The sequence below is a fragment of the Panulirus ornatus genome, chromosome 37, assembly GCF_036320965.1.
Source record: "Panulirus ornatus isolate Po-2019 chromosome 37, ASM3632096v1, whole genome shotgun sequence".
In the NCBI taxonomy this organism is placed as follows: Eukaryota; Metazoa; Arthropoda; class Malacostraca; order Decapoda; family Palinuridae; genus Panulirus; species Panulirus ornatus.
The window spans coordinates 28,529,543-28,554,263 of NC_092260.1; the positions used below are offsets into that span (position 1 = coordinate 28,529,543).

Here is a 24,721-nt window from a genome sequence, read left to right on the forward strand (position 1 = left end):
GTGTGGACGTATGTATATACATGTGTATGGGGGTGGGTTGGGCCATTTCTTCCGTCTGTTTCCTTGCGCTACCTCGCAAACGCGGGAGACAGCGACAAAGCAAAAAAAAAAAATATATATATATATATATATATATATATATATATATATATATATATATATATATATATATATATGCAATATATATAATGCAATTGAGTGGGAGATGTATAAAAGAAAGAGACAGGAGGTCAAGAGAAAGGTGCAAGAGGTGAAAAAGAGGGCAAATGAGAGTTGGGGTGAGAGAGTATCATTAAATTTTAGGGAGAATAAAAAGATGTTCTGGAAGGAGGTAAATAAAGTGCGTAAGACAAGGGAGCAAATGGGAACTTCATTGAAGGGCGCAAATGGGGAGGTGGTAACAAGTAGTGGTGATGTGAGAAAGAGATGGAGTGAGTATTTTGAAGGTTTGTTGAATGTGTTTGATGATAGAGTGGCAGATATAGGGTGTTTTGGTCGAGGTGGTGTGCAAAGTGAGAGGGTTAGGGAAAATGATTTGGTAAACGGAGAAGAGGTAGTAAAAGCTTTGCGGAAGATGAAAGCCGGCAAGGCAGCAGGTTTGGATGGTATTGCAGTGGAATTTATTAAAAAAGGGGGTGACTGTATTATTGACTGGTTGGTAAGGTTATTTGATGTATGTATGACTCATGGTGAGGTGCCTGAGGATTGGCGGAATGCGTGCATAGTGCCATTGTACAAAGGCAAAGGGGATAAGAGTGAGTGCTCAAATTTCAGAGGTATAAGTTTGTTGAGTATTCCTGGTAAATTATATGGGAGGGTATTGATTGAGAGGGTGAAGGCATGTACAGAGCATCAGATTGGGGAAGAGCAGTGTGGTTTCAGAAGTGGTAGAGGATGTGTGGATCAGGTGTTTGCTTTGAAGAATGTATGTGAGAAATGCTTAGAAAAGCAAATGGATTTGTATGTAGCATTTATGGATCTGGAGAAGGCATATGATAGAGTTGATAGAGATGCTCTGTGGAAGGTATTAAGAATATATGGTGTGGGAGACAAGTTGTTAGAAGCAGTGAAAAGTTTTTATCGAGGATGTAAGGCATGTGTACGTGTAGGAAGAGAGGAAAGTGACTGGTTCTCAGTGAATGTAGGTTTGCGACAGGGGTGTGTGATGTCTCCATGGTTGTTTAATTTGTTTATGCATGGGGTTGTTAGGGAGGTGAATGCAAGAGTTTTGGAAAGAGGGGCAAGTATGAAGTCTGTTGTGGATGAGAGAGCTTGGGAAGTGAGTCAGTTGTTGTTCGATGATGATATCGCGCTGGTGGCTGATTCATGTGAGAAACTACAGAAGCTGGTGACTGAGTTTGGTAAAGTGTGTGAAAGAAGAAAGTTAAGAGTAAATGTGAATAAGAGCAAGGTTATTAGGTACAGTAGGGTTGAGGGTCAAGTCAATTGGGAGGTAAGTTTAAATGGAGAAAAACTGGAGGAAGTAAAGTGTTTTAGATATCTGGGAGTGGATCTGGCAGCGGATGGAACCATGGAAGCGGAAGTGGATCATAGGGTGGGGGAGGGGGCGAAAATCCTGGGAGCCTTGAAGAATGTGTGGAAGTCGAGAACATTATCTCGGAAAGCAAAAATGGGTATGTTTGAAGGAATAGTGGTTCCAACAATGTTGTATGGTTGCGAGGCGTGGGCTATGGATAGAGTTGTGCGCAGGAGGGTGGATGTGCGGGAAATGAGATGTTTGAGGACAATGTGTGATGTGAGGTGGTTTGATCGAGTATGTAACGTAAGGGTAAGAGAGATGTGTGGAAATAAAAAGAGCGTGGTTGAGAGAGCAGAAGAGGGTGTTTTGAAATGGTTTGGGCACATGGAGAGAATGAGTGAGGAAAGACTGACCAAGAGGATATATGTGTCGGAGGTGGAGGGAACGAGGAGAAGTGGGAGACCAAATTGGAGGTGGAAAGATGGAGTGAAAAAGATTTTGTGTGATCGGGGCCTGAACATGCAGGAGGGTGAAAGGAGGGCAAGGAATAGAGTGAATTGGAGCGATGTGGTATACCGGGGTTGACGTGCTGTCAGTGGATTGAATCAGGGCATGTGAAGCGTCTGGGGTAAACCATGGAAAGCTGTGTAGGTATGTATATTTGCGTGTGTGGACGTATGTATATACATGTGTATGGGGTGGGTTGGGCCATTTCTTTCGTCTGTTTCCTTGCGCTACCTCGCAAACGCGGGAGACAGCGACAAAGCAAAATATATATATATATATATATATATATATATATATATATATATTGAAATGTACCGGTATGTATATGTGCGTGTGTGGGCGTTTATGTATATTCATGTGTATGTGGGTGGGTTGGGCCTTTCTTTTATCTGTTTCCTTGCGCTACCTCGCTAACACGGGAGAACAGCGACAAAGTATTGTAAAAAAAAAAAAAATAATATGTGTGTATGGAGAAATGAAAGTGTAACAGCAAGATATTTTTTTTATCACACAAGGCAAACTGACAGGAAGGTAAGGTTACAAATAACATATTCAGAGAGACTAGGGTCAGTGTGGGGTTACGTAAACATGACTGACAAGTCAAGTCAGAACAGGTTGACCTACTTTGATCTGAATTGTAAGTCATTCTTAATTAAACACCCCCCCACACACAGACCTGAGTTTATCCTGTTATATTACTTGTTACTCTTTCTTTCTGTCAGGTTGCCTGAAGTTGTGATAAACAAAAGACCTTGTTACACTTTCTTCTCTCATGTGGTTGGTTTTATCCGCTTTTGTTCATACACAAGCTTGTCTCCAATATATATATATATATATATATATATATATATATATATATATATATATGCGTGTGTGGGTGTTTATGTATATACATATGTATGTGGGTGGGTTGTGCCATTCTTTCGTGTTTCCATGCGCTACCTCGCTAATGCGAGAGACAGCGACTAAGTATAAAATGGATTGAACCAGGGTATGTGAAGCGTCTGGGGTTAACCATGGAAAGTTTTGTGGGGCCTGGTTGTGGAAAGGGAGCTGTGGTTTCAGTGCATTACACATGACAGCTAGAGACTGAGTGTGAACGAATGTGGACTTTGTTGTCTTTTCCTTGCGCTACCTCGGGAGGGGGGGGGGGTGCCATTACATATGGGGCGGGGAGGCGGCGGGAATGGATGAAGGCAGCATGTATGAATATGTACATGCATGCATACTTTGAAATATATAGGTATGTATATGTGCATGTGTGGGCGTTTATATATATACAAGTGTATGTGGGTGGGTTGGGCCGTTCTTTTGTCTGTTTCCTTGCGCTACCTGGCTAACGCGGGAGACAGCGACAAAATATAATATATATATATATATATATATATATGTATATATATATATATATATATATATATATATATATATATACATATATATATATATATATATATATATATTATCCCTGGGTTTAATACCCAGGGATAATATATATATATATATATATATATATATATATATATATATATATATATGTATATATATATATATATATATATATATATATATATATATACATATATATATATATATATATACTTCCCACGTATTCCCTGCGTGTCGTAGAAGGCGACTAAAAGGGGAGGGAACGGGGGGCTGGAAATCCTCCCGTTTTTTTTCTTTTTTTTTAATTTTTCAGAAGAAGGAACAGAGGGGGCCAGGTGAGGATATTCCAAAAAAGGCCCAGTCCTCTGTTCCTAACGCTACCTCGCTAACGCGGGAAATGGCGAATAGTTAAAAAAAGAAATATCTTTTCTTTCAAACTATTCGCCATTTCCCGCGTTAGCGAGGTAGCGTTAAGAACAGAGGACTGGGCCTTTTTTGGAATATCCTCACCTAGCCCCCTCTGTTCATTCTTTTGGATAATTATATATATATATATATATATATATATATATATATATATATATATATATATATATATATATATAGGTTTTAACATTTCAAAGTTGGAGGTACTCACAAATCGACTGGTCTTTGCTTCAGCCATGATGATTCCTGCTGAGTGAAGTTCCTTCTCTATAAACTTTATTTTTTCTCCTCTTTCTCTGTGATTTCTGTTGTTGTCTAAATTCGGCTGATGTTGCTGCTTCTCAAGTACCTCCCACTTTTGTCTACTTTCACTGATACTCTTCCTTCTGTATAGTGGTACTCCTTTGCTGTTTCTGTCTATCCAATCGACTGTGATCTTTTGGTCAGATTTTTTTGTATCTTTCTTTTTGTGATTAGTCTGTTCTTCTTCTTGCTTAATCAGATGTACTTTATCGTTTGCTGGTTCTTCCTGGTTTTGAGTTACTAGTTCTTTATATTCCTCCTCAAAATCAGGTTCTTTCTCTTTAAGACCGAAGTCTTCCTGAAATTCTCCTCGCTCCTTTTTTTCACTTTCCTGATCTAAATTTAAATGTTCCGTATGGTGTAAGTGTTCATTAACCTTTTCTTGTTCAGCCTGATTTTCGTCTGCTAATTGTTGTTCTTTGTCTACCTGTTCAACATTTTCAACTTCATCTTCCTGGAGGATGTTTCTTTCAACCTCCTCTTCTTGATCTGTTTGATTCTCGATCCCCTTTTCTTCCTCTACCTGCTCATCAACCTCCTCTTTTTCGTCTACCTGTTGTTCAACCTCCCCGTTTTGATCTACCTGTTTTTCAGCCTCTTCTTGGAATACTAGTTTTCCAATATCTTCCCTTTGTTCAACTTGTTTTTCATCTGTTTGGTCAACCTGTTTTTCACCTTCCTGTGTTTGGTCTGACTGAAATTCCTCTGTTGTATGTAACCTTACTTCATCCACTTGATCTTCGGATCCTTGAGCTTGGAGGACCTCCCAGTGGGCCTCCTGTTGCGGCAGTTGATACTCCTCCTGGTCAAATTGCTCTGAATTGCTTTGAACGTCTCCTGCAACAAATGCAAGAAAAATAATTAGTTCATGATCATGACAGTTGTCAATAAAAATTTTCATGTAATCCCATGATTTGAAGCTGCTTGTATTCCCGACAAACATTTAGAAATTGATTATTGATAGTATTAAAAAGACATTTTAAATCAGAATCATCGTCAGTTTATGCATGATTGGTATGCTTTATGTTTTATAGTTGCCTATGGTTAATTGACGATCCTTTTATTGCCCCCTACAGGAAAAGTAACATCAGACTGACGGATGGTGCCTGGAGGATTAATAAGGAAAAGTACGTGTGGAGGAAAAGATACGGTCAGCGAGGTAGAGGAACTTGTATCAAGGTAATGACTCTGTTTACATTATTCAGTCTCTCTCTCTCTCTCTCTCTCTCTCTCTCTCTCTCTCTCTCTCTCTCTCTCTAAAAAAAAAAAAAAAAAAAAAAAAAGCTCAGGAGTGGAGTGGGGAGGAAGAAGGCACTTTGTACTTGTATTCCGTTACGGTGTTTACGTCTTGTTGCAATTTTTAAAATATCTGTATACGTCATGCTTTAGTGTCTGTCTAAGCCTTTCAGCGTGCTGGGATGCCTACAGTAACCAGTGTTATAGGAAGCTAGGACGTGTGAAATACACAGTGATATCTTCCAATGACTAGGATGTCTATAGCTTGTTGGGATGTTTACAGTTCACTGTGCTGTTTACGGCGTGCTAAGATGTGTACATTCCATGGGGATGTTTACAGTAAGCATGCTGGGATGCTTACACTAGAACGTGCTAGCATATAGAACACTCGATTTAACCATAGATGCCCCCCCCCCCCCCCAAAAAAAAAAGGGGGGGGGGACGGGAATAGAAATTTGCCCGACTTTCAAATTACAACAGAAAATCTATGGATTTGGATGATGACCTAATTAATTTAACCCATTTGTATTCGTTATGATATGCAACAGCGTTGATGCTATCCATAATACGAATACGGAAGCCCGCGTAGATTAAAAAAATACAAACGTCACACTTAATGAGAATCTTTGAGTACATAAGCGTCTTCTTTTATGTTCGGAGCTTCCTCATTAATTTTAGAAAATGTGTATACGGGAATTGCAAAGAAAAATGTTTGGGGATCATAGATTCTCGTCCCACCTAGGTTGCCTGCTTGGAGGCTAAATAGTTTTGAAGTAGGCAACCAACACAACCCCCGGCCCCCCTAAGATTGCAAGCCTGAATGGATCGGGAATGAAAGCAATGTAAATGCTATGAGTGGGAAATGAACTGAAGAATGGAGCGAGGGGAAAACATCGCAGACCTCAAACACTTTCCAGTAACAAAAAGCTTGAAACTTCTCATCCACGGCTGACATTTCCACATCCTTAGCTGTACAACAAATGTACAAGTCTTATTCTTTAGGATATATGTATGTCTTTTTACTACTATCACATTGATCAAAGAGTTTCTGTTCTCTTCCACTATCATAAGCAGCTTCGTTCGGACCCAGTAGTCTGTTGCTGTTCGAATTCAGTTGTTTGAGGGAGAAGTGTATGAATATATAAATGTATAGATGAAATTTCCTTGTTAACTAATTTGAAATTCGACATAGAAAGTACTTAATATTTATTTTCATGGTAACTTCTTTCGTCGGATAAGAGATGTTTGCCTCAGTGGTGGCTTCGTCTTCAAGGTAATTGTTGATTATTTGCTTTTACTACCGTTGCTTGCCTCCTGACTTTACCTAACGGTTGCTTAACATGAAACTATTACCTTCAATTTTTAGTAATTTTCTCGGAAAATAGATTTCCTCTTAAAATATTATAAGAAGTATTTTTCACGCTGAATAGAAATCTGGTGTTGAAATCGTTTAGTCGTCTTTATGACATTCATTTAAGCTCTTAAATGAAGTCAATTTTAAGATATTTTCTGCTCCTTTTCATCGTATTTACTGGGTATGTATCGGTAACGGAGAGCATTATGATATATTTCCCATGATTATTTCAAGTATAGAAGTGTTTGAATATCTTATCTTTCAGTTTTAAAACAGTTTTTTGAGCTAAAAAAATACCCTGAACAATATATTATTACCTTCAATGTTTGTGAATTTTCTCAGAAAAATAGATTTCCTCTAAAAACGAATTATAAGAAATATTTTTCATGGTGAATACAAATCTGGTGTTAAAATATCGTTTAGTAGCCTTTATAACATTGAATTTAGCTGTTAAATGAAGTCAATTTTTATTTCTGCTCCTTTTCATCGTATTTACTGGGTATGTATCGGTAACTGAGAGCATTATGATATATTTCCCATTATTATTTCAAGTATAGAAGTGTTTCAATATCTTATCTTTCAATTTTGAAACAAAAAGTTTTTTGAGCTAAAAAAAAAAATACCCTGAACTATTACCTTCAATTTTTGTGAATTTTCTCAGAAAATAGATTTCCACTAAAAACGAATTATAAGAAGTATTTTTCATGCTGAATACAAATCTGGTGTTCAAATATCGTTTAGTCGCCTTTATGACATTCAATTTAGCTGTTAAATGAAGTCAATTTTAAGATATTTTCTGCTCCTTTTCATCGTATTTACTGGGTACGTATCGGTAACTAAGAGCATTATGATATGTTTCCCATGATTATTTCAAGTATAGAAGTGTTTGAATATCTTATCTTTCAATTTTGAAACAAAAAGTTTTTTGAGCTAAAAAATACCCTGAACTATTACCTTCAATTTTTGTGAATTTTCTCAGAAAAATAGATTTCCTCTAAAAACGAATTATAAGAAGTATTTTTCATGCTGAATACAAATCTGGTGTTAAAATATCGTTTAGTCGCCTTTATGACATTCAATTTAGCTCTTAAATGAAGTCAATATTGATATATTTTCTGCTCCTTTTCATCGTATTTACTGGGTGCGTATCGGTAACTGAAAGCATTATGATTTCCTCTAAAAACGAATTATAAGAAGTAGTTTTCATGCTGAATAGAAATCTGGTGTTAAAATATCGTTTAGTCGCCCTTATGCATTCAATTGAGCTGTTAAATGAAGTCAATTTTAAGATATTTTCTGCTCCTTTTCATAGTATTTACTGGGTATGTATCGGTAACTGAGAGCATTATGATATATTTCCCATGATTATTTCAAGTATAGAAGTGTTTGAATATCTTATCTTACAATTTTGAAACAAAAAGTTTTTTGAGCTAAAAAAATACCCTGAACTATTACCTTCAATTTTTGTGAATTTTCTTAGAAAAATAGACTTCCTCTAAAAACGAATTATAAGAAGTATTTTTCATGCTGAATACAAATCTGGTGTTAGAATATCGTCTAGTCGCCTTTATGACATTCAATTTAGCTCTTAAATGAAGTCAATTTTAAGATATTTTCTGCTCCTTTTCTTAGTATTTACTGGGTATGTATCGGTAACTGAGAGCATTATGATATATTTCCCATAATTATTTCAAGTATAGAAGTGTTTGAATATCTTGCCTTTCAATTTTGAAACAAAAAGTTTTTTGAGGTAAAAAATACCCTGAACTATTACCTTCAATTTTTGTGAATTTTCTCAGAAAAATCGATTTCCCTTAAAAACGAATTATAAGAAGTATTTTTCATGCTGAATACAAATCTGGTGTTAAAATATCGTTTAGTCGTCTTCATGACATTCAATTAGTGTTAAATGAATCAATTTTAGATATTTCTGCTCTTTTCATGTATTTATGGGTAGTATCGGTAATAAGAGCATTATGTATGTTTCCATGATTATTTCAAGTATCCTTTTGACATTCAATTTAGCTCTTAAATGAAGTCAATTTTAAGATATTTTCTGCTCCTTTCATCGTATTTACTGAGTAGTATCGGTAACTGAAGCATTAATGATTTCCAAAAATGAATTATAAAGTATTTTTCAGTAGTATAAATTTCTTATTAATTCTTTATCCTTTAATTAATTTACTTTAAATAATTAATTTTAAGATATTTTTCTGCATTAGTCATTACGGTATTATGATTAATAGAGCATTATGATATTTTCCATAATATTTTAAGAAAGTTTTGAATATTACTTTATCAATTTTAAACAAAAAGTTTTTGAGCTAAAAAAATTACCCTGAACTTTACTTCAATTTTGGGAAATTTTTTAAAAATGATTTCCTTAAACGAATATAAGAAGTTTTTTCATGCTGAATCAAAATTTTATATTGTCGTTTTAATATTTCAGAAATAGTTCTTAAAAATTTTCGTACATGTATTATGTACATGTGACAATTTAATACTAGATTAAATGATTATTCAATTTTTAAATTATTTTATGCTTTCATCATTCGTAATCAAATTTTGATTTTTTCCTTATATTTATGTTATCGGTAACTGGAGATTATTATATTTTCCCATGTTATTTCAATATAGAAGTGTTTAAATTTTTTCAATTTTCAAAAAAAGTTTTTGAGTTAAAAAATACTTACTGTACCTTAATTTTGTTAAATTTTCTAAGAAAATAATTTCCCTAAACGATTATAAGAAGTATTTTAGCTGATCAATCTGGTTTAAAATATCGTTGTCGCCTTTATACATTATTTAGTTTAAATGAAGTATTTTAATTATTTTAGCCTTTTCATCGTATTTACTTATCGTTCGTAACTAAAATTATGATTTCCTAAAAAACGAATTATAGTATTTTTCATGCTAATAAAATCTGGTTTAAATATATCATTTAACATCATTTAGACATTAATTTAGCTGTTAAATAATCAATTTTAGATACTTTTCTCATCTTTTATAATTATTTAGATGTAATTTAACTGAATAGATTATGTTTATCCTAATATTTATTAATTTTTAGATTTTAATCTTTAATTTGAAATAATAAGTTTTTTTGCAAAAAATACCTGAACTATTACTAATTTTTGAATTTTCTCAAAAAATAGATTTCTTAAAAGATTATAAATGATTTTCATGATACAAATTGTTTATAAAATTTTAGTCTTTTACTTCTTAATTTACTTTTAAATGAAGTCATTTTAAGATATTTATAATCTTTTCAGTTACTGGTACTATCGTTAACTAGAATAGATTTATTTCAATATGAATTCTTAATATGTTTTCAATAATTTCATTAAACAAAAGATTTTTGTAAAAATGTTTCTATTTTGTGATTATACAAAATTTCTTAATAACAATTTAGAATTTTTTTCTTCGAATAAAATTTCTGCTAAAAGTTTAAAGTTTATCTTGATAAATTGTTTAAAAAATTTTAAGATTTTCTGTCCTTTCATCTATTTACTGGTAGTATGGTAACTGAGCATTATGATTTTCCTTTATTAGTATAGAAGTTGTTCATTCATATTCTAATTTTCAATGTTTATACTTAATTTTTGTAAAATTTTGAATAATTTAATTTTTATAAATATTTAGAAAATAGTTCCAATAAAAAGTTTAGAATATTTCGTAATAATTGTTTAAATATGTTTATCTGGTTATAACTCATTTAAGATTATGATTGATTTAGTTTCTGTTTAGTATATTATTGTAATTTCAAATTAGATTTCTCTAAAACAATTAAAAAGTTTTTAGTAAAAATCTGTGTAATATCTTTATCTTTGAATTTTCTCAGAAAAATAGATTTCCTCTAAAAACGAATTATAAGAAGTATTTTTCATGCTGAATACAAATCTGGTGTTAAAATATCGTTTAGTCGCCTTTATGACATTCAATTTAGCTGTTAAATGAATGCAATTTTAAGATATATTCTGCTCCTTTTCATCGTATTTACTGGGTATGTATCGGTAACTGAGAGAATTATGATATATTTCCCATGATTATTTCAAGTATAGAAGTGTTTGAATATCTTATCTTTCAATTTTGAGACAAAAAGTTTTTTGAGCTAAAAAATACCCTGAACTATTACCTTCAATTTTTGTGAATTTTCTCAGAAAAATAGATTTCCTCTAAAAACGAATTATAAGAAGTATTTTTCATGCTGAATACAAATCTGGTGTTAAAATATCGTTTAGTCGCCTTTATGACATTCAATTTAGCTCTTAAATGAAGTCAATATTGATATATTTTCTGCTCCTTTTCATCGTATTTACTAGGTGCGTATCGGTAACTGAAAGCATTATGATTTCCTCTAAAAACGAATTATAAGAAGTAGTTTTCATGCTGAATAGAAATCTGGTGTTAAAATATCGTTTAGTCGCCCTTATGACATTCAATTTAGCTGTTAAATGAAGTCAATTTTAAGATATTTTCTGCTCCTTTTCATCGTATTTACTGCGTATGTATCGGTAACTGAGAGCATTATGATATATTTCCCATGATTATTTCAAGTATAGAAGTGTTTGAATATCTTATCTTTCAATTTTGAAACAAAAAGTTTTTTGCGCTAAAAAATACCCTGAACTGTTACCTTCAATTTTTGTGAATTTTCTAAGAAAAATAGATTTCCTCTAAAAACGAATTATAAGAAGTATTTTTCATGCTGAGTACAAGTCTGGTGTTAAAATATCGTCTAGTCGCCTTTATGACATTCAATTTAGCTCTTAAATGAAGTCAATTTTAAGATATTTTCTGCTCCTTTTCATCGTATTTACTGAGTACGTATCGGTAACTGAAAGCATTATGATTTCCTCTAAAAATGAATTATAAGAAGTAGTTTTCATGCTGAATAGAAATCTGGTATTAAAATATCGTTTAGTCGCCCTTATGACATTCAATTTAGCTGTTAAATGAAGTCAATTTTAAGATATTTTCTGCTCCTTTTCATAGTATTTACTGGGTATGTATCGGTAACTGAGAGCATTATGATATATTTCCCATGATTATTTCAAGTATAGAAGTGTTTGAATATCTTATCTTCAATTTTGAAACAAAAAGTTTTTTGAGCTAAAAAATACCCTGAACTATTACCTTCAATTTTTGTGAATTATCTCAGAAAAATAGATTTCCTCTAAAAACGAATTATAAGAAGTATTTTTCATGCTGAATGCAAATCTCGTGTTAAAATATCGTTTAGTCGTCTTTATGACATTCAATTTAGCTGTTAAATGAATGCAATTTTAAGATATTTTCTGCTCCTTTTCATCGTATTTACTGGGTATGTATCGGTAACTGAGAGAATTATGATATATTTCCCATGATTATTTCACGTATAGAAGTGTTTGAATATCTTATCTTTCAATTTTCAAAGAAAAAGTTTTTTGAGCTAAAAAATACCCTGAACTATCACCTTCAATTTTTGTAAATTTTCTCAGAAAAATAGATTTCCTCTAAAAACGAATTATAAGAAGTACTTTTCATGCTGAATACAAATCTGGTGTTAAAATATCGTTTAGTGGCCTTTATAACATTCGATTTAGCTCTTAAATGAAGTCAATTTTAAGATATTTTCTGCTCCTTTTCATCGTATTTACTGGGTACGTATCGGTAACTGAGAGCATTATGATTTCCTCTAAAAACGAATTATAAGAAGTATTTTTCTTGCTGAATACAAATCTGGTGTTAAAATATCGTTTAGTGACCTTTATGACATTGAATTTAGCTGTTAAATGAAGTCAGTTTTAAGATATTTTCTGCTCCTTTTCATCGTATTTACTGGGTATGTATCGGTAACTGAGAGCATTATGATATATTTCCCATGATTATTTCAAGTATAGAAGTGTTTGAATATCTTATCTTTCAATTTTGAAAGAAAAAGTTTTTTGAGCTAAAAAATACCCTGAACTATTACCTTCAATTTTTGTGAATTTTCTCAGAAAAATAGATTTCCTCTAAAAGCAAATTATAAGAAGTATTCTTCATGCTGAATACAAATCTGGTGTTAAAATATCGTTTAGTCGTCTTTATGACATTCAATTTAGCTGTTAAATGAAGTCAATTTTAAGATATTTTATGCTCCTTTTCATCGTATTTACTGGGTACGTGTCGGTAACTGAGAGTATTATGATATATTTCCCATGATAATTTCAAGTATAAAAGTGTTTGAATATCTTATCTTTCAATTTTGAAACAAAACGTTTTTTGAGCTAAAAAATACCCTGAACTATTACCTTCAATTTTTGTGAATTTTCTCAGAAAAATAGATTTCCTCTAAAAACGAATTATAAGAAGTATTTTTCATGCTGAATACAAATCTGGTGTTAAAATATCGTTTAGTCGCCTTTATGACATTCAATTTAGCTGTTAAATGAAGTCAATTTTAAGATATTTTCTGCTCCTTTTCATCGTATTTACTGGGTATGTATCGGTAACTGAGAGCATTATGATATATTCTTCATGACTATTTCAAGTATAGAAGTGTTTGAATACCTTATCTTTCAGTTTTGAAACAAAAAGTTTTTTGAGCTAAAAAGAATTATCCCTAACTATTCAGGGCGTATCTAGCGGAAATAGCGGCGCCTTTGGCATGCAGTGGAATTGCGCCCCTGTCTTGTTTAAAAATGTAACTACGATGGATGTATATAGAAATATATAGTGTAATTATAAACTGTTGAAGAGTTAGGCCAAACTTAAATTTATATAAACTCTTTAAGACAAAGTGAAATGCTTATTTGATCAAAATTGCAACGTAGAAACGGTATTGCAACTAATAGTAGCAAAATATTACTGTAGTTGAAAAGTAGGCGAGTATCTTTTTTATTTCCCAAATTCAAACCGTTAAAAATTTCAAATGGGTAGCATATGTAAATAAACAAACCTGTTGAGTGGCGCCCCCCATCAAGTGGCGTCCAGGGCACCTGCCTTACCTGCCATACCCTAGATACGCCTCAGACATCCTCTTACTTTATAATGGTTGCTTACATGCTCATACTTATAGTGTCTTAACTCCTTTTACTTATGGTTACTTTCCTCACTGTAACGGGTACTTACCTCCTCTCACTTAGCGTTACACCACCACTTCTGACCTTAATCCTTCTTTGGAATAAGTACATATAAACTGACAGTAAGGAAAAGTTGTGGAATCAGCCAAATGATATGTGATATTAGCCTGATGACATTGTGCTCTCGTGCTGCATATATATATATATATATATATATATATATATATATATATATATATATATATATATATATATATATATATATATATATTTGAATGTTTAAATTAGTCATCATGTATAATAATAATAATAATAATAATAATAATAATAATAATAATGATGATAATAATAATAATGATAATGATAATAATAATGATAATAATAATGTGGTTGGTTATTGTGTTGCGTAAAGTGAGATAGATATTTTTCATACAAGCTCGTTTAGGTTAGGTTGAGTAGGAAGATTACAAATTTGGGAGATAATGCACTGTAATGCGCTTGATTTTTTTTGTTTTTTTTTTTAAATATCTCTTGTTGACAGTTGAGTATCAGGCAATCAACGATTTGTCTTTCTGGTATAGTTGTCCAAAACCGTCTCCACCATCGTGCCCCATAAGTAGTTAAAAAAAATAAGAAAAGTTTCGAGAGACGTAAATATGTACCCATTGCCGATCTCCAAAAGAAATTTTGTAAATACCTTTTATATCTTAAGTTGATCGTAACACTTCTTACAAGGTACCCAGTGCGTCTTACTTTGATGACCTAACGGGAATTAGTGATTACGACTGGTTATAACATAGCTGTGTGATACAGCAATATTATTAAATCCTCTTCACTTATATAAATGTCACATGTTAGCAATACCTGCTGGTTTCGTCATGGTCCTCAGGTTGTGACAGCCACACAAATATATAACCCACGTTTTGGTATTTCGAAAGTATGAGTTGAATCGAGAGGGATAGACTGTCAGTGGAACATAGCGCTTTAGTAACTCACTTTGTAGTGCAGTAGCACGACCCTTGCTCTTACTCTTAAGTGTCAAGGCTCAAGTGGTTCAGACAGTAGGACTTAAAGGTTTAAGGCTCAAGTGTTAAAAATGGGACTTGAAGGTCAAGGCTCAAGTGGGTAAGACAGTTGGTCTTAAGGGTTTAAGGCTCAAGTGGGTAAGACAGTAGGACTTAAAGGGTCAAGGCTTAAGGGATTGAGACCGTAGGACTTAAATTCAAGGCTCAAGTAGTTAAGACAGTAGGACTGGTTACAACTCATTCTTCCGCCTGGTTATGACAGAGAACTTTGACAAATAACCTTTCTCCTGTCACAAATTTCTCGTTTTCAGCATCAGATCAGCAGAGCTTAAAAATGCAATGACGATGCAGTGACGTCAATGAGCGTCTCATGTTGACTCATCGGAACGTTAAACGGCTTAAGGTCATCTGACATAACCGGGTGGCGTGTGATGACAAAAACCACTGCCGATATTTTATGATCGATAAGTAAGATTTAGTAAATGCATTACTCCCGTAAACACTAGTAGGTTATCTACGAACAAACAGTTACTTGACACTAAAGAAAAACTTAACATACCATCACATACGGCTATTTGGTTATCATGGCGATGAAGCGAAAATACGGATCTTAGAGTTGCGATTGAAAAGTGGTAGCAATATAAACGGTAACCACCATATGGAATTAATCAACTTTACGCATTAAGATGATATTTCATGGTCAAAATTGTCATTCTCTGAACAGATCTATTGGTCATGAAGGAATAGCTCTGTAAAACAATAAAGAAGTTAATAAAGACTTGGCTGGATGTCAGTGAAGGGAATCTTTGGGACTTGGAGGAATGAATGAGGGAGACCCGACAGTTCGTAATAAGAAAGAAGAGACAAAGAAATATGATTATTACAGTGAGTGTTATGCTTCTGTATAAACAAATGTAATAGACTTACGATGCCGTACTTCATTGGATTATGATAGTAATTCCGGTAGATTGTGTCGTAATCGAGATATCTTTTCAAGATAAGATAAAGATTTAAAGGCCATGTAGATGGTAATGCCAAAGGGTAACCGATAAGCGACTGGTATACTCATGATCTTGCGAACAATAGTGACTGGTTGACATGAATGATAAAAACATCGCCTGCCTAAAGACGGTCTAGCACTTAAGATTTGCCCACACTTGATTTCAGTATAAAACACAACATATCGAATGTACTTTAATCTTCCTGTGGTATATGCCTAAATGAAGTACAAAAGTTAAATGTAACTTGTATAACTTACTTACAGCTGTGATGTTTGTTTTTATACCTTCGCCCATTGTATAAGGGTCATTTATCATTTTATAAAGTTATATCATACTCAAGTTCAGTTTCAGCAACTGTAAATTCGACTTGTATACCTATACCTTAGACAGCTTGTGATTGGTCGTTGTGGTTTCCACTTCAGATCAAACATGAGAGGAACAACATAGTTTATACCTTCCGTGTCCCGGACGAGCTCCAGCCCGTCCATGGTGGCCAGTTGGTGCAGGAAATCAGGGGATCACGGTGACGCTTAGGCTTCCCTGCACGGTTATGAGTGTTCACAGGAGAGCTCAGGTTGTTCGTTGCAGCGCTTGAAGCTTTATTTTTTCACCGTAGGGTTCATTGAAGGATCACCGTCGAACTCGATAACAGATGGTGCCTTGGGAAATTTTCTGAAATGGATGACCAAATCGGCTTTCCGTTACTTAAGACATTCAAGCGACGTAACGGCCAAGCGATGTTTCGACTACGAAGCAAGTGTTGCCGATAATCAAGCGATTTTAGGAAGCGATGTTTGGGCCACCACCGAAGGGTTGTTGTAGCGGCAGATGATATATTGAGCAGGAATACTGTGGCCCCCGAAGCAGTTCTGAAAGCGAAGCGATGCGGGCGACACCTGGCGCTCTTGTCAACAGCAAGCATTACATTGTAAATATATAACTAGTTATTATCAACGTAAAATGTGAACCAAGCTTTCTTAACGACACCTTATGGCACCAAATGATACTGTAAAACCAAGCTGTACTAGGGCATGAAGCTGTAATCTGACGCCAAGCAACATATATTTATTTTTCATAGTGGCCGACATGACACGGGCAAAGTCTGCCCCAGGCAAGGTCATCCCGGGTGAAAGCAACCCTAGGGTAAGAAAAAGAATGACCAGATGTTGTAATAGCAAGCGATAATCTGGCGCCAAGCGATATCCTGGCATCAAACGATGCTCTGGCAACAAGCAGTATTCTGGCAGAAAGCAGTATACGAATACCAAGCAGTATTCGCATGTTAACAATATTTGAGCACCAAGTAAAATCTTGGCGCTAAGAGATGTTTTGCAATCGCCAAGTTACTCTCGACAAAGGTATATGAAATAAGAGACATATATAACAAGTCATTATATACCCATGTGTCCATATAGAAATTAGTATCATATAACCCTCTTTCTTGCCTGTTGTATCAACTGAGACCGGAAGCATGGCAGTACGACCCTTGAGCACGAAGGTTTAGACCCATGGTCGCGATGGTTAAGACCCTTGAGCACGACGGTTAAGAACCGTGGGTATGCGAGCCTGGCCTTTGACCCTGAGGGTCGTACCGTCCTTCTTTTGGGGGAAAAATAAGTAGTTGCCTATGAAATGGCTCGTTCCAGTTATTAAGGAACGTGTAACTGAACTACACAGTTAATGAATCATTAGCATCAACCATCGTCAGGTTGACAGGAAACGTCAGGCAAGACTGAAAGAATGAAATAGAAGAAAAAAAATCAGTGCAACCAGAAGGGCCTCCTCACGTGAGCGGAAGCTGAACCCCTGTTAGGCCGCCCTGTAGTTGCCATCAACCACCAGGAAGACATCTTTCTCCTCAACCAGAAAATGTTTTAATGCGAGTACATCACTTGATATCGTGTGTGCGTGTTATTACCCGTTTGTAATAGCCTATTTTTACAGTATTGGTCTCCCTCGCCCATAACTCGTGTGGGTGTGTTTTTAACCCACTGGTAGCATGTTTCCCCCCGTATACCACATTGCTTCCATTTAGTCTATCTTGTGCACGCCTCACACCCTCCTGCATGTTCATGCCTCTCCCCCCAGAGCATCTGTCAGTTAACAATGCGTCTTTGAATGAGCGAGATATATTGTTCCTGTGTGTACAGTATTTTGAAGGTTAGTGAGGCTAAGTTAAGTCATAAAGACTAGCCTCCACCCTCACTATCTCCGTCACAACCATCACCACAGTATGCATAACCACTGCCACCTCCAACATGTCCGCCGCTGCCGTAGCATCAACCTCAACCTCACCATCTGCAACACAGCCATCACCCCCCATCCCACTCTCCACCTATCCTGCCACCTTCACTATAGTCACCCCCATCTCCAACGCAGCTAGTAACAGTAGCATCTGGTGAAGCAACCAGGCCACAGATTCAGTCTTCCACCTGGCTGCTTCACATGTTCACGATATAAAAGCGTTGTTGGTAGAGCGGAGTGTGGAAGTAGCAGCTGTACATTGTAGATGTGACAGACTCTACAAGAGTGGGTGCTACGGGGTACAAGGGTAGATTGTGGGGGGATATGGACCCCCTAAGGCTTGGCTGGTTGGCCCTCCCAGTATAGCCCCGCCACAACATTGACACCCACACTCACTCAAGTCTTCCCCCCTCACTCGCTGTTCACAAGAAAACTTTACCAAAACAAACTGTTCATATGACACCGCACAAAATCGTCCTGTGTGATATTTCGCCATGTGGACTCCTGTAAGGTGCAGGTGGCATTGAATTGGATCGTAAAATTTTGCCATGTGGAGTTTCGCTATTTCCAGGTTGTAATTAGGTGTAGCGGGAGTTAGTTCCCGCGCGGCCACAGGGACGTCTGGTAGCGCCACCAAACTCTGGAATCCAATATTGTCTGGTTTACCAAAATATTTCTGTGGCCAAGAGCCTTCTGACGTCACGTCTTGAGTTACCGTCACATTCCCGCCACACACACGGGTTCCTCAATTGTCGGATTCGCAGTGTATTCAGCTGGGATGGATGTACAACACAGACCCCGTCATGTAGCCCTCCCAGGACCACCAGCCTGGGTGATATCTGCCTTCATCATGTCTTCTGTGAGGGGCATCATTAAAAGCCTCCTGGCAGGACGGAGATGCACCTTACCCATCTCTTTCCTTTTTTGTTTCTATAAACAGCGTCTCGGGAAAATGAGATGGTTGGGTGGACTGTATATTCTTGGACTACCGGCAAGCCATTGAAAGTGTCCCCTCACAGCAGAAGACTGATGAGGCGGCTACTTCCTAGCTGGGGTCAGACGAGGGATGATTATAATGGACTGTTCTTCTGACCGGAAGAAAATAGAGAACACATGTCAGGGGAGACTTCAGAAGGTGGTCGAGGGCTCAATGCTGTGGAAACACCAATTCCGATGTAGGTAATGGTTTACCAAACATGGCAGAATCATCCCAGAAAATTTGCTGCTTCTCGGAGAAATGAAGTGAAAAGGACACGTGACTGTGAAATATTACAAGGACATTGAAACTTGAAAGCAGCAAAGTTAACCCTGGAAATTTAGTCATGAATACGGGAAATAGGATTAAACAGACCTGATTGTGATTTACCGAGCTGGAAGAGACAAAACAGTTGACGTACAGTGAGAGCGACGTGGAAGTTGACAGTAAATTCGACCGAAGCTTGGAATACATTCAGCTACAATGTGGTCCGAAGGAATATAGCAAGAACGATATTAGTATAAAGTGAACGATCCACGAAGAGTAGAGGCAATTCCGGGGTCACAATGACCCTTTTGAAGCTGTAGGAGATTCCAGAAGAGAGCCCAGTTGGATGTTAGGCAAGAGGAGTGTTCGGAGGGATGTGAGGAGTTATACGGAGGGATTGCACGCAGGCATGTGATGAAACATATCTTCAGCAACAAAGTCGTGGAACGAGATGACCCCAAGAGTTAGTGAATGCGTCTATCGCTGGAAAATTTAAAGCCTTCGGTGATGAGAAACAAAGAATAAAGAGATTAGGTTCCACGAGTGTACAGCTCCCTCCCTCACCTTATGTGCAGATAGGTAGTAAAACACTCACATAAACAAAAAGCCACCCACCCACACACCACCGCTGCTCGCAGCCAAAACAGGGAGCCAAAACTTGTGCGTTTAAAGATAGCATTGTGTCGCAGGTGTCATGGGAGGCTGGCCCCACCAGTGCCAGGCCTCACCCACAGACCTCAACCAAGACCCTGGCTCGCTCCCTCTTGGTACCACAGACTGTGGACCTGACCGCGGGTCCGTGTGGCCCGAAAATCCATGTGACCCACGAGTTCATGTGATCTGGGAGTCCATGTGGCTCAAGGATCCGTATGACCCGAGGACCCATGTGACCCGAGACTCTTGGTGTATCCCGGGAGGTCAATCGACCCCCTTTCCCCGAAGTAGGAGGCAGGCGATGTTAGGGTGTGTGGGATGAGACACTGTGACTTGGGTAAGGGGGAGGGAGACCGGACCGTCACTGTACTAAGCTGGTGACTGTATTCCTGTACACGACCCGGCACCACCACCACATCTGTATCCCTCCAGCGGCCAGATTACAGCTGTATCTCCAAGGGCCTCACTACAGCTGTACCTACAGGTGTCTGACTACATCTGTATCTCTATCAGGGTCTGACTACAACTGTATCTCTACAGGGGTCAAACTACAGCTGTATCTCTACAGGGGTCAAACTACAGCTGTATCTCTACAGGGTTTTGACTACAACTGTATGTACAAGTGCCTGACTATAGCTGTTTCTTGAAGGGCTTGGCTGAAGCTGTATCTACAAGTACCTGATCATGAGTGCGCATCTACAGGGGTTTGACTGCAGCTGTATTTGTAGAGGAGTTTGACTACGTTTATATCTCTACAAGGAATATACTACAGTTGAACCTGCAACGGCTTCACCACAGCCGTTATGTTATATCTACGGTAAACCTCTACAGCTGTTTCTCTCCACTTCATTGGTATTCCTACTACAATGACCTCTTGACAAGCTCCTCTCTACAGCAACCTGTGAAGGGGAGATATCTCGCTACAGTGACAATTCTGAAACTGCCTTCCAAGAGCAACCTTTGAAAACAGACCTTCCTACAGGAGCCTTCCTACAGTGGCGACCTCAAGACAAAGGCTTTGTTATATAATCCTACAATGAGCTTGTAGCGAACCTTTGGCTTTGTTATATAATCCTACAATGAGCTTGTAGCGAACCTTCCTACGTACACCGGCATCAGTACATCAGTTTTTGCAGCAGCCACGGTACGGTAACCTCCACAGTGGCCTCGATATTGCAGAGCCTCCAAAGCAGTTTCGACACAGTAGCTTATAAAGTGGCCGTGCTCAGGTGTCGTACCGAAGAACTCAGTGGGTCACACACTGCTCAGTCATGACAGCTGTTTGCTGACGACCCCTGTTCCTTTGTGCGGTTGCAGGTGTTTGATGAAATGTACAGAACCTTCTAATCTTTGCTCCTGATAAACCAGGAGGAAACCCGGCATACTATAGGAACCTCGGGTGAAGATAGCAAGTCCCCGACACTCCTTATTTCTCAGACTCCATTCAGTCGTATTTCTGTAAGACGAATAGCCAGTCTTTATGTTTGTTGTATCTATTTGTAAACTTTATTTTAATGCAAAATTTAATCTTACGACGAACTCATTGTCATTTTCGTATCTCGTTATTGACATTACAGATTTTACGTAAATCCCACGCGAAAGTTGACCCCAAGTGAGCGATTCATTTTTTTTTTTTTCAAGGGGAAGGCAAGTTCTATCGCTCTGGGTTTGGTTGTGGTGACAGGGAAGAGACAACCGATGATAATCAAGCGATAATTGTGGTAGACTCTGTATCTAACTCTTTTGTCAGCGGTTACTCCCCCACCATATATACACACACACACAGGCACCACCAACATTCAACCACTGGTATCTGATTTTATGGGTTGACTCCCCCATTGTCAACAGTAGGGTCCAAATAACCCCGTACGCCCATTATATGCACGGATTATCATTGTATTACCATATAAGCACTGACATTATTTATGTTACTCCCCCAGGCACAAGCTGCACCTGGCCTTTCAACACCCTAATCCTCACTACCCTACACTTCGTCACTACAGCCTACACACACATATATATACTGATACATAAAAGAAGGCAATTTAAACAATGAAAATACGTCTGTCGTGATCACAAACACTTTCTTTCCTTCCACTGATTAAGTATCCTATCCTTCATCCTTCTGCTTTATCCGATAAAGCTATAGTTCATCCCCTATGCACGTCGGTACGGCTCTCGAGTGTAACAAGACGGCTTCTGAGAAGGACAGCATGATCATTGGGTTTGATGGCTTGAGCTTTGATCTCTTAAAAAGTCAGGTCAAAGGTCCAGGCATGATACCACCCATGGTATCTTCGTCCTTAAGGGTCGTACTGCCGTGCTCAGGGGCCATATCATCATACTGAAAGGGTTAGATTTACGTTGCGGACTGTTGTTTTACCAGCTACCCTAACCACACGCAGCGGCTGTACCAACCTATCTACTTTATTTTTCACCTAGCCACTTAAACCTTCCCTAGCATAGATACACTCACATTCTACCCGCTCTCCCCCGCACAGATGCTCACACTCATCACTCTCTCTCTCTCTCTCTCTCTCTCTCTCTCTCTCTCTCTCTCTCTCTCTCTCTCTCTCTCTCTCTCTCTCTCTCTCTCTCTCCACCCCCAGGAGCAGGTGTTACAGTTAATGCTCCACACTTGTTAATGGAGAGGCAGTTGGTATGTGAAGGACAAGCCTCGCTCTCTCTCTGATAGGTTCAACCAAGTTGTCAGATCTTCACTGTTCCAGCAAAATAACTGGTTTTTTTTTCCTTGGAATTATAAAATCATTAACATTCTTTACCAAAGATCTTGATGTCTGACATCCCTATGAAAATAACTAAAAGTTCTTTGAGATGGAAGTGGCCACAAGTGGGAAAAATGTTATGTCTTTATACTATCGAAGTTTTTGGATACAAATGTATGGAGTAAGTCGCTACAAATTTTATAACCATTGTCAAATGATATTTGAAAATCCAGCGATCTTGCAAATGTTTGGGGTTCTGCAAACATCTGGAAGCATTGTATGACCACAGATAAAAGATGAAATCCAATGCGGTACTTCCGTGTTCTTATATGCCTGTAAAAGACCTCTTGGCACGTGGTACAAACCTCTTCGTGCTCAGCGAACCTAAAATCCTTTATCAAATACTCTAGCCAAGAATGTGTTCCCCATCGAAAAACACACGGTGTAAGCAAGGTTTGGATTATAATGTTATGTGATGAAATACCTCGGATCCTCAGGCAACCACACGAGAGAACAGTTACCGTCGACCATATGTCTAAAAAAATTTCCGTTAAGGCAGAAAAAATGTAGAAACAGTCGAAACAAATCTATCTTTCTTGATTTCGTCAGAAGGTTTAGGTCAGGTTCATGATGGGATGTTTGGTGTCCATACGAACTCCCACACATCGTCTGGGAGAAAAATGAATGTGGCAAAAGCCAACATTTCAGAACAGACTCCTTCAAAGTTTTTAAGCGAACTTGGCTGTAACAATTATATGTCCTTATTTACAGTTTACATAATTTGAGCTGGGCTACCGCAGTAATATTCTACATTTTTGCGAAGTAGGTTACAACGATAATATGTATGCTTATTTACGATCTATAATTACACTTATTTACGATCGTTTCGTTGTTCCGTATCTCTTTTCGGTGAGAAACTGAAATGATTACTATTTCAGGAAAGTTTTCACTTCCGTTAGCTGAATTCCACAATGAATCAGATTTGAAACCATAACACTTCGTGTTTCTTCGTAGCTCGCCACGAGTTATAAAAATTGAAAAGTAAAGTCTAATGAGCTCATTGATTTGCCAAAAAAAAAAAAAAAAAATGATACTGTGATATTTATCTTTGCGTAATACATATATGTTATTGACTTAAATTTCCTTTCATTCAGGACTCGAAAAGTAATACCACTTGCAAAATATTCAGTTTTCCTAATCATTATTCATGTTCATGCATCTGTGCTCCAAAGTTTGAATATGTGGTCAGTTGCTGAGGGCGTACTTATCTCTTCCGTGTTTTGTTCTTGAATTAAGGTGATAACGTGTCCACAGACAGACAGACGCAGCGGTGGCTACATAATGTTCCGCGTACAATGTATGCTGACGGGACATGGGAATGAGCAAAAACGTAGAGGAGAGCAGAAGACGACGAAATTCATGTTCCTTGATTACATGACTCTCCTGCCCTAGTTTTTACAGTGCCAGATCACCACCTGTGCCTGCTCTCTGTGGCACACACACACACCTTCTCACAGTGTACATGGAAAAGGCAGTGAAAAAACAGCGGATGGTTTGCAAAAAAGAAAAAAAAATACTAAGTTGGCCTTAACGCCGGCGTGAGAGTAATTACAACCATGTGGCCTGGCCGGCTGGTTAGGACACTCACACACTGTGAGCTTCAGCTTAGCATATTATACATACCGTCCGCTGGTGTTCATTGTCTTTTTATGTACATTCTGAGGGGGTATAACTGTGTGCCCCAGGGTACGTACATGAGGTGATCTGGTTGCTACGTGAACTCAAATCAAGCGAGCGAACGACTATTGCCTTCGACTGCATAAACCTTCGAACCCCCAAAATAAAGAACTACCCCTGAAATCTTGGCAACATCTTTCAGCGCTGCGATCTTTACCCCGTCTTACCTCGAGTCGTGCACATTAGTAAGTCATACATCAGATCTTGGACCTGAGGTTCACTCTTTCTTCTGCGCCCCCGGCCGGAGGATGGGTACGAGTGCATAACAAATTGGCAGTATTTTGCTTGTAGTACTGAGAGTTTATGTAGGTTAGGATTATCGGACATGTCGTACTCCCAGCATTCAGCGTTGT

At 37.3% G+C, this 24,721-nt stretch overlaps 1 protein-coding gene and 1 long non-coding RNA gene across 3 annotated transcripts in view; one reads left to right on the top strand and one right to left on the bottom strand.

Moving 5' to 3' along the window:
- Nucleotides 1-24,721, top strand: part of LOC139760664 (uncharacterized) — a 70,561-nt gene that overhangs the window by 8,025 nt on the left and 37,815 nt on the right. The window contains exon 2 of the long non-coding RNA XR_011715380.1: nucleotides 5,179-5,281. This is a non-coding gene — a long non-coding RNA (uncharacterized lncRNA). The remainder of the gene's footprint in view (nucleotides 1-5,178; nucleotides 5,282-24,721) is intronic.
- Nucleotides 1-24,721, bottom strand: part of LOC139760662 (uncharacterized) — a 39,359-nt gene that overhangs the window by 6,773 nt on the left and 7,865 nt on the right. For both annotated transcript variants that reach the window (XM_071684154.1, XM_071684153.1), the window contains exons 2-3: nucleotides 16,219-16,436; nucleotides 4,011-4,939 (exon numbers count right to left, since the gene is read on the bottom strand). In XM_071684154.1, the coding sequence (XP_071540255.1) occupies nucleotides 4,011-4,939; nucleotides 16,219-16,252 (963 nt within the window). In that variant the 5' untranslated portion in view covers nucleotides 16,253-16,436. The remainder of the gene's footprint in view (nucleotides 1-4,010; nucleotides 4,940-16,218; nucleotides 16,437-24,721) is intronic.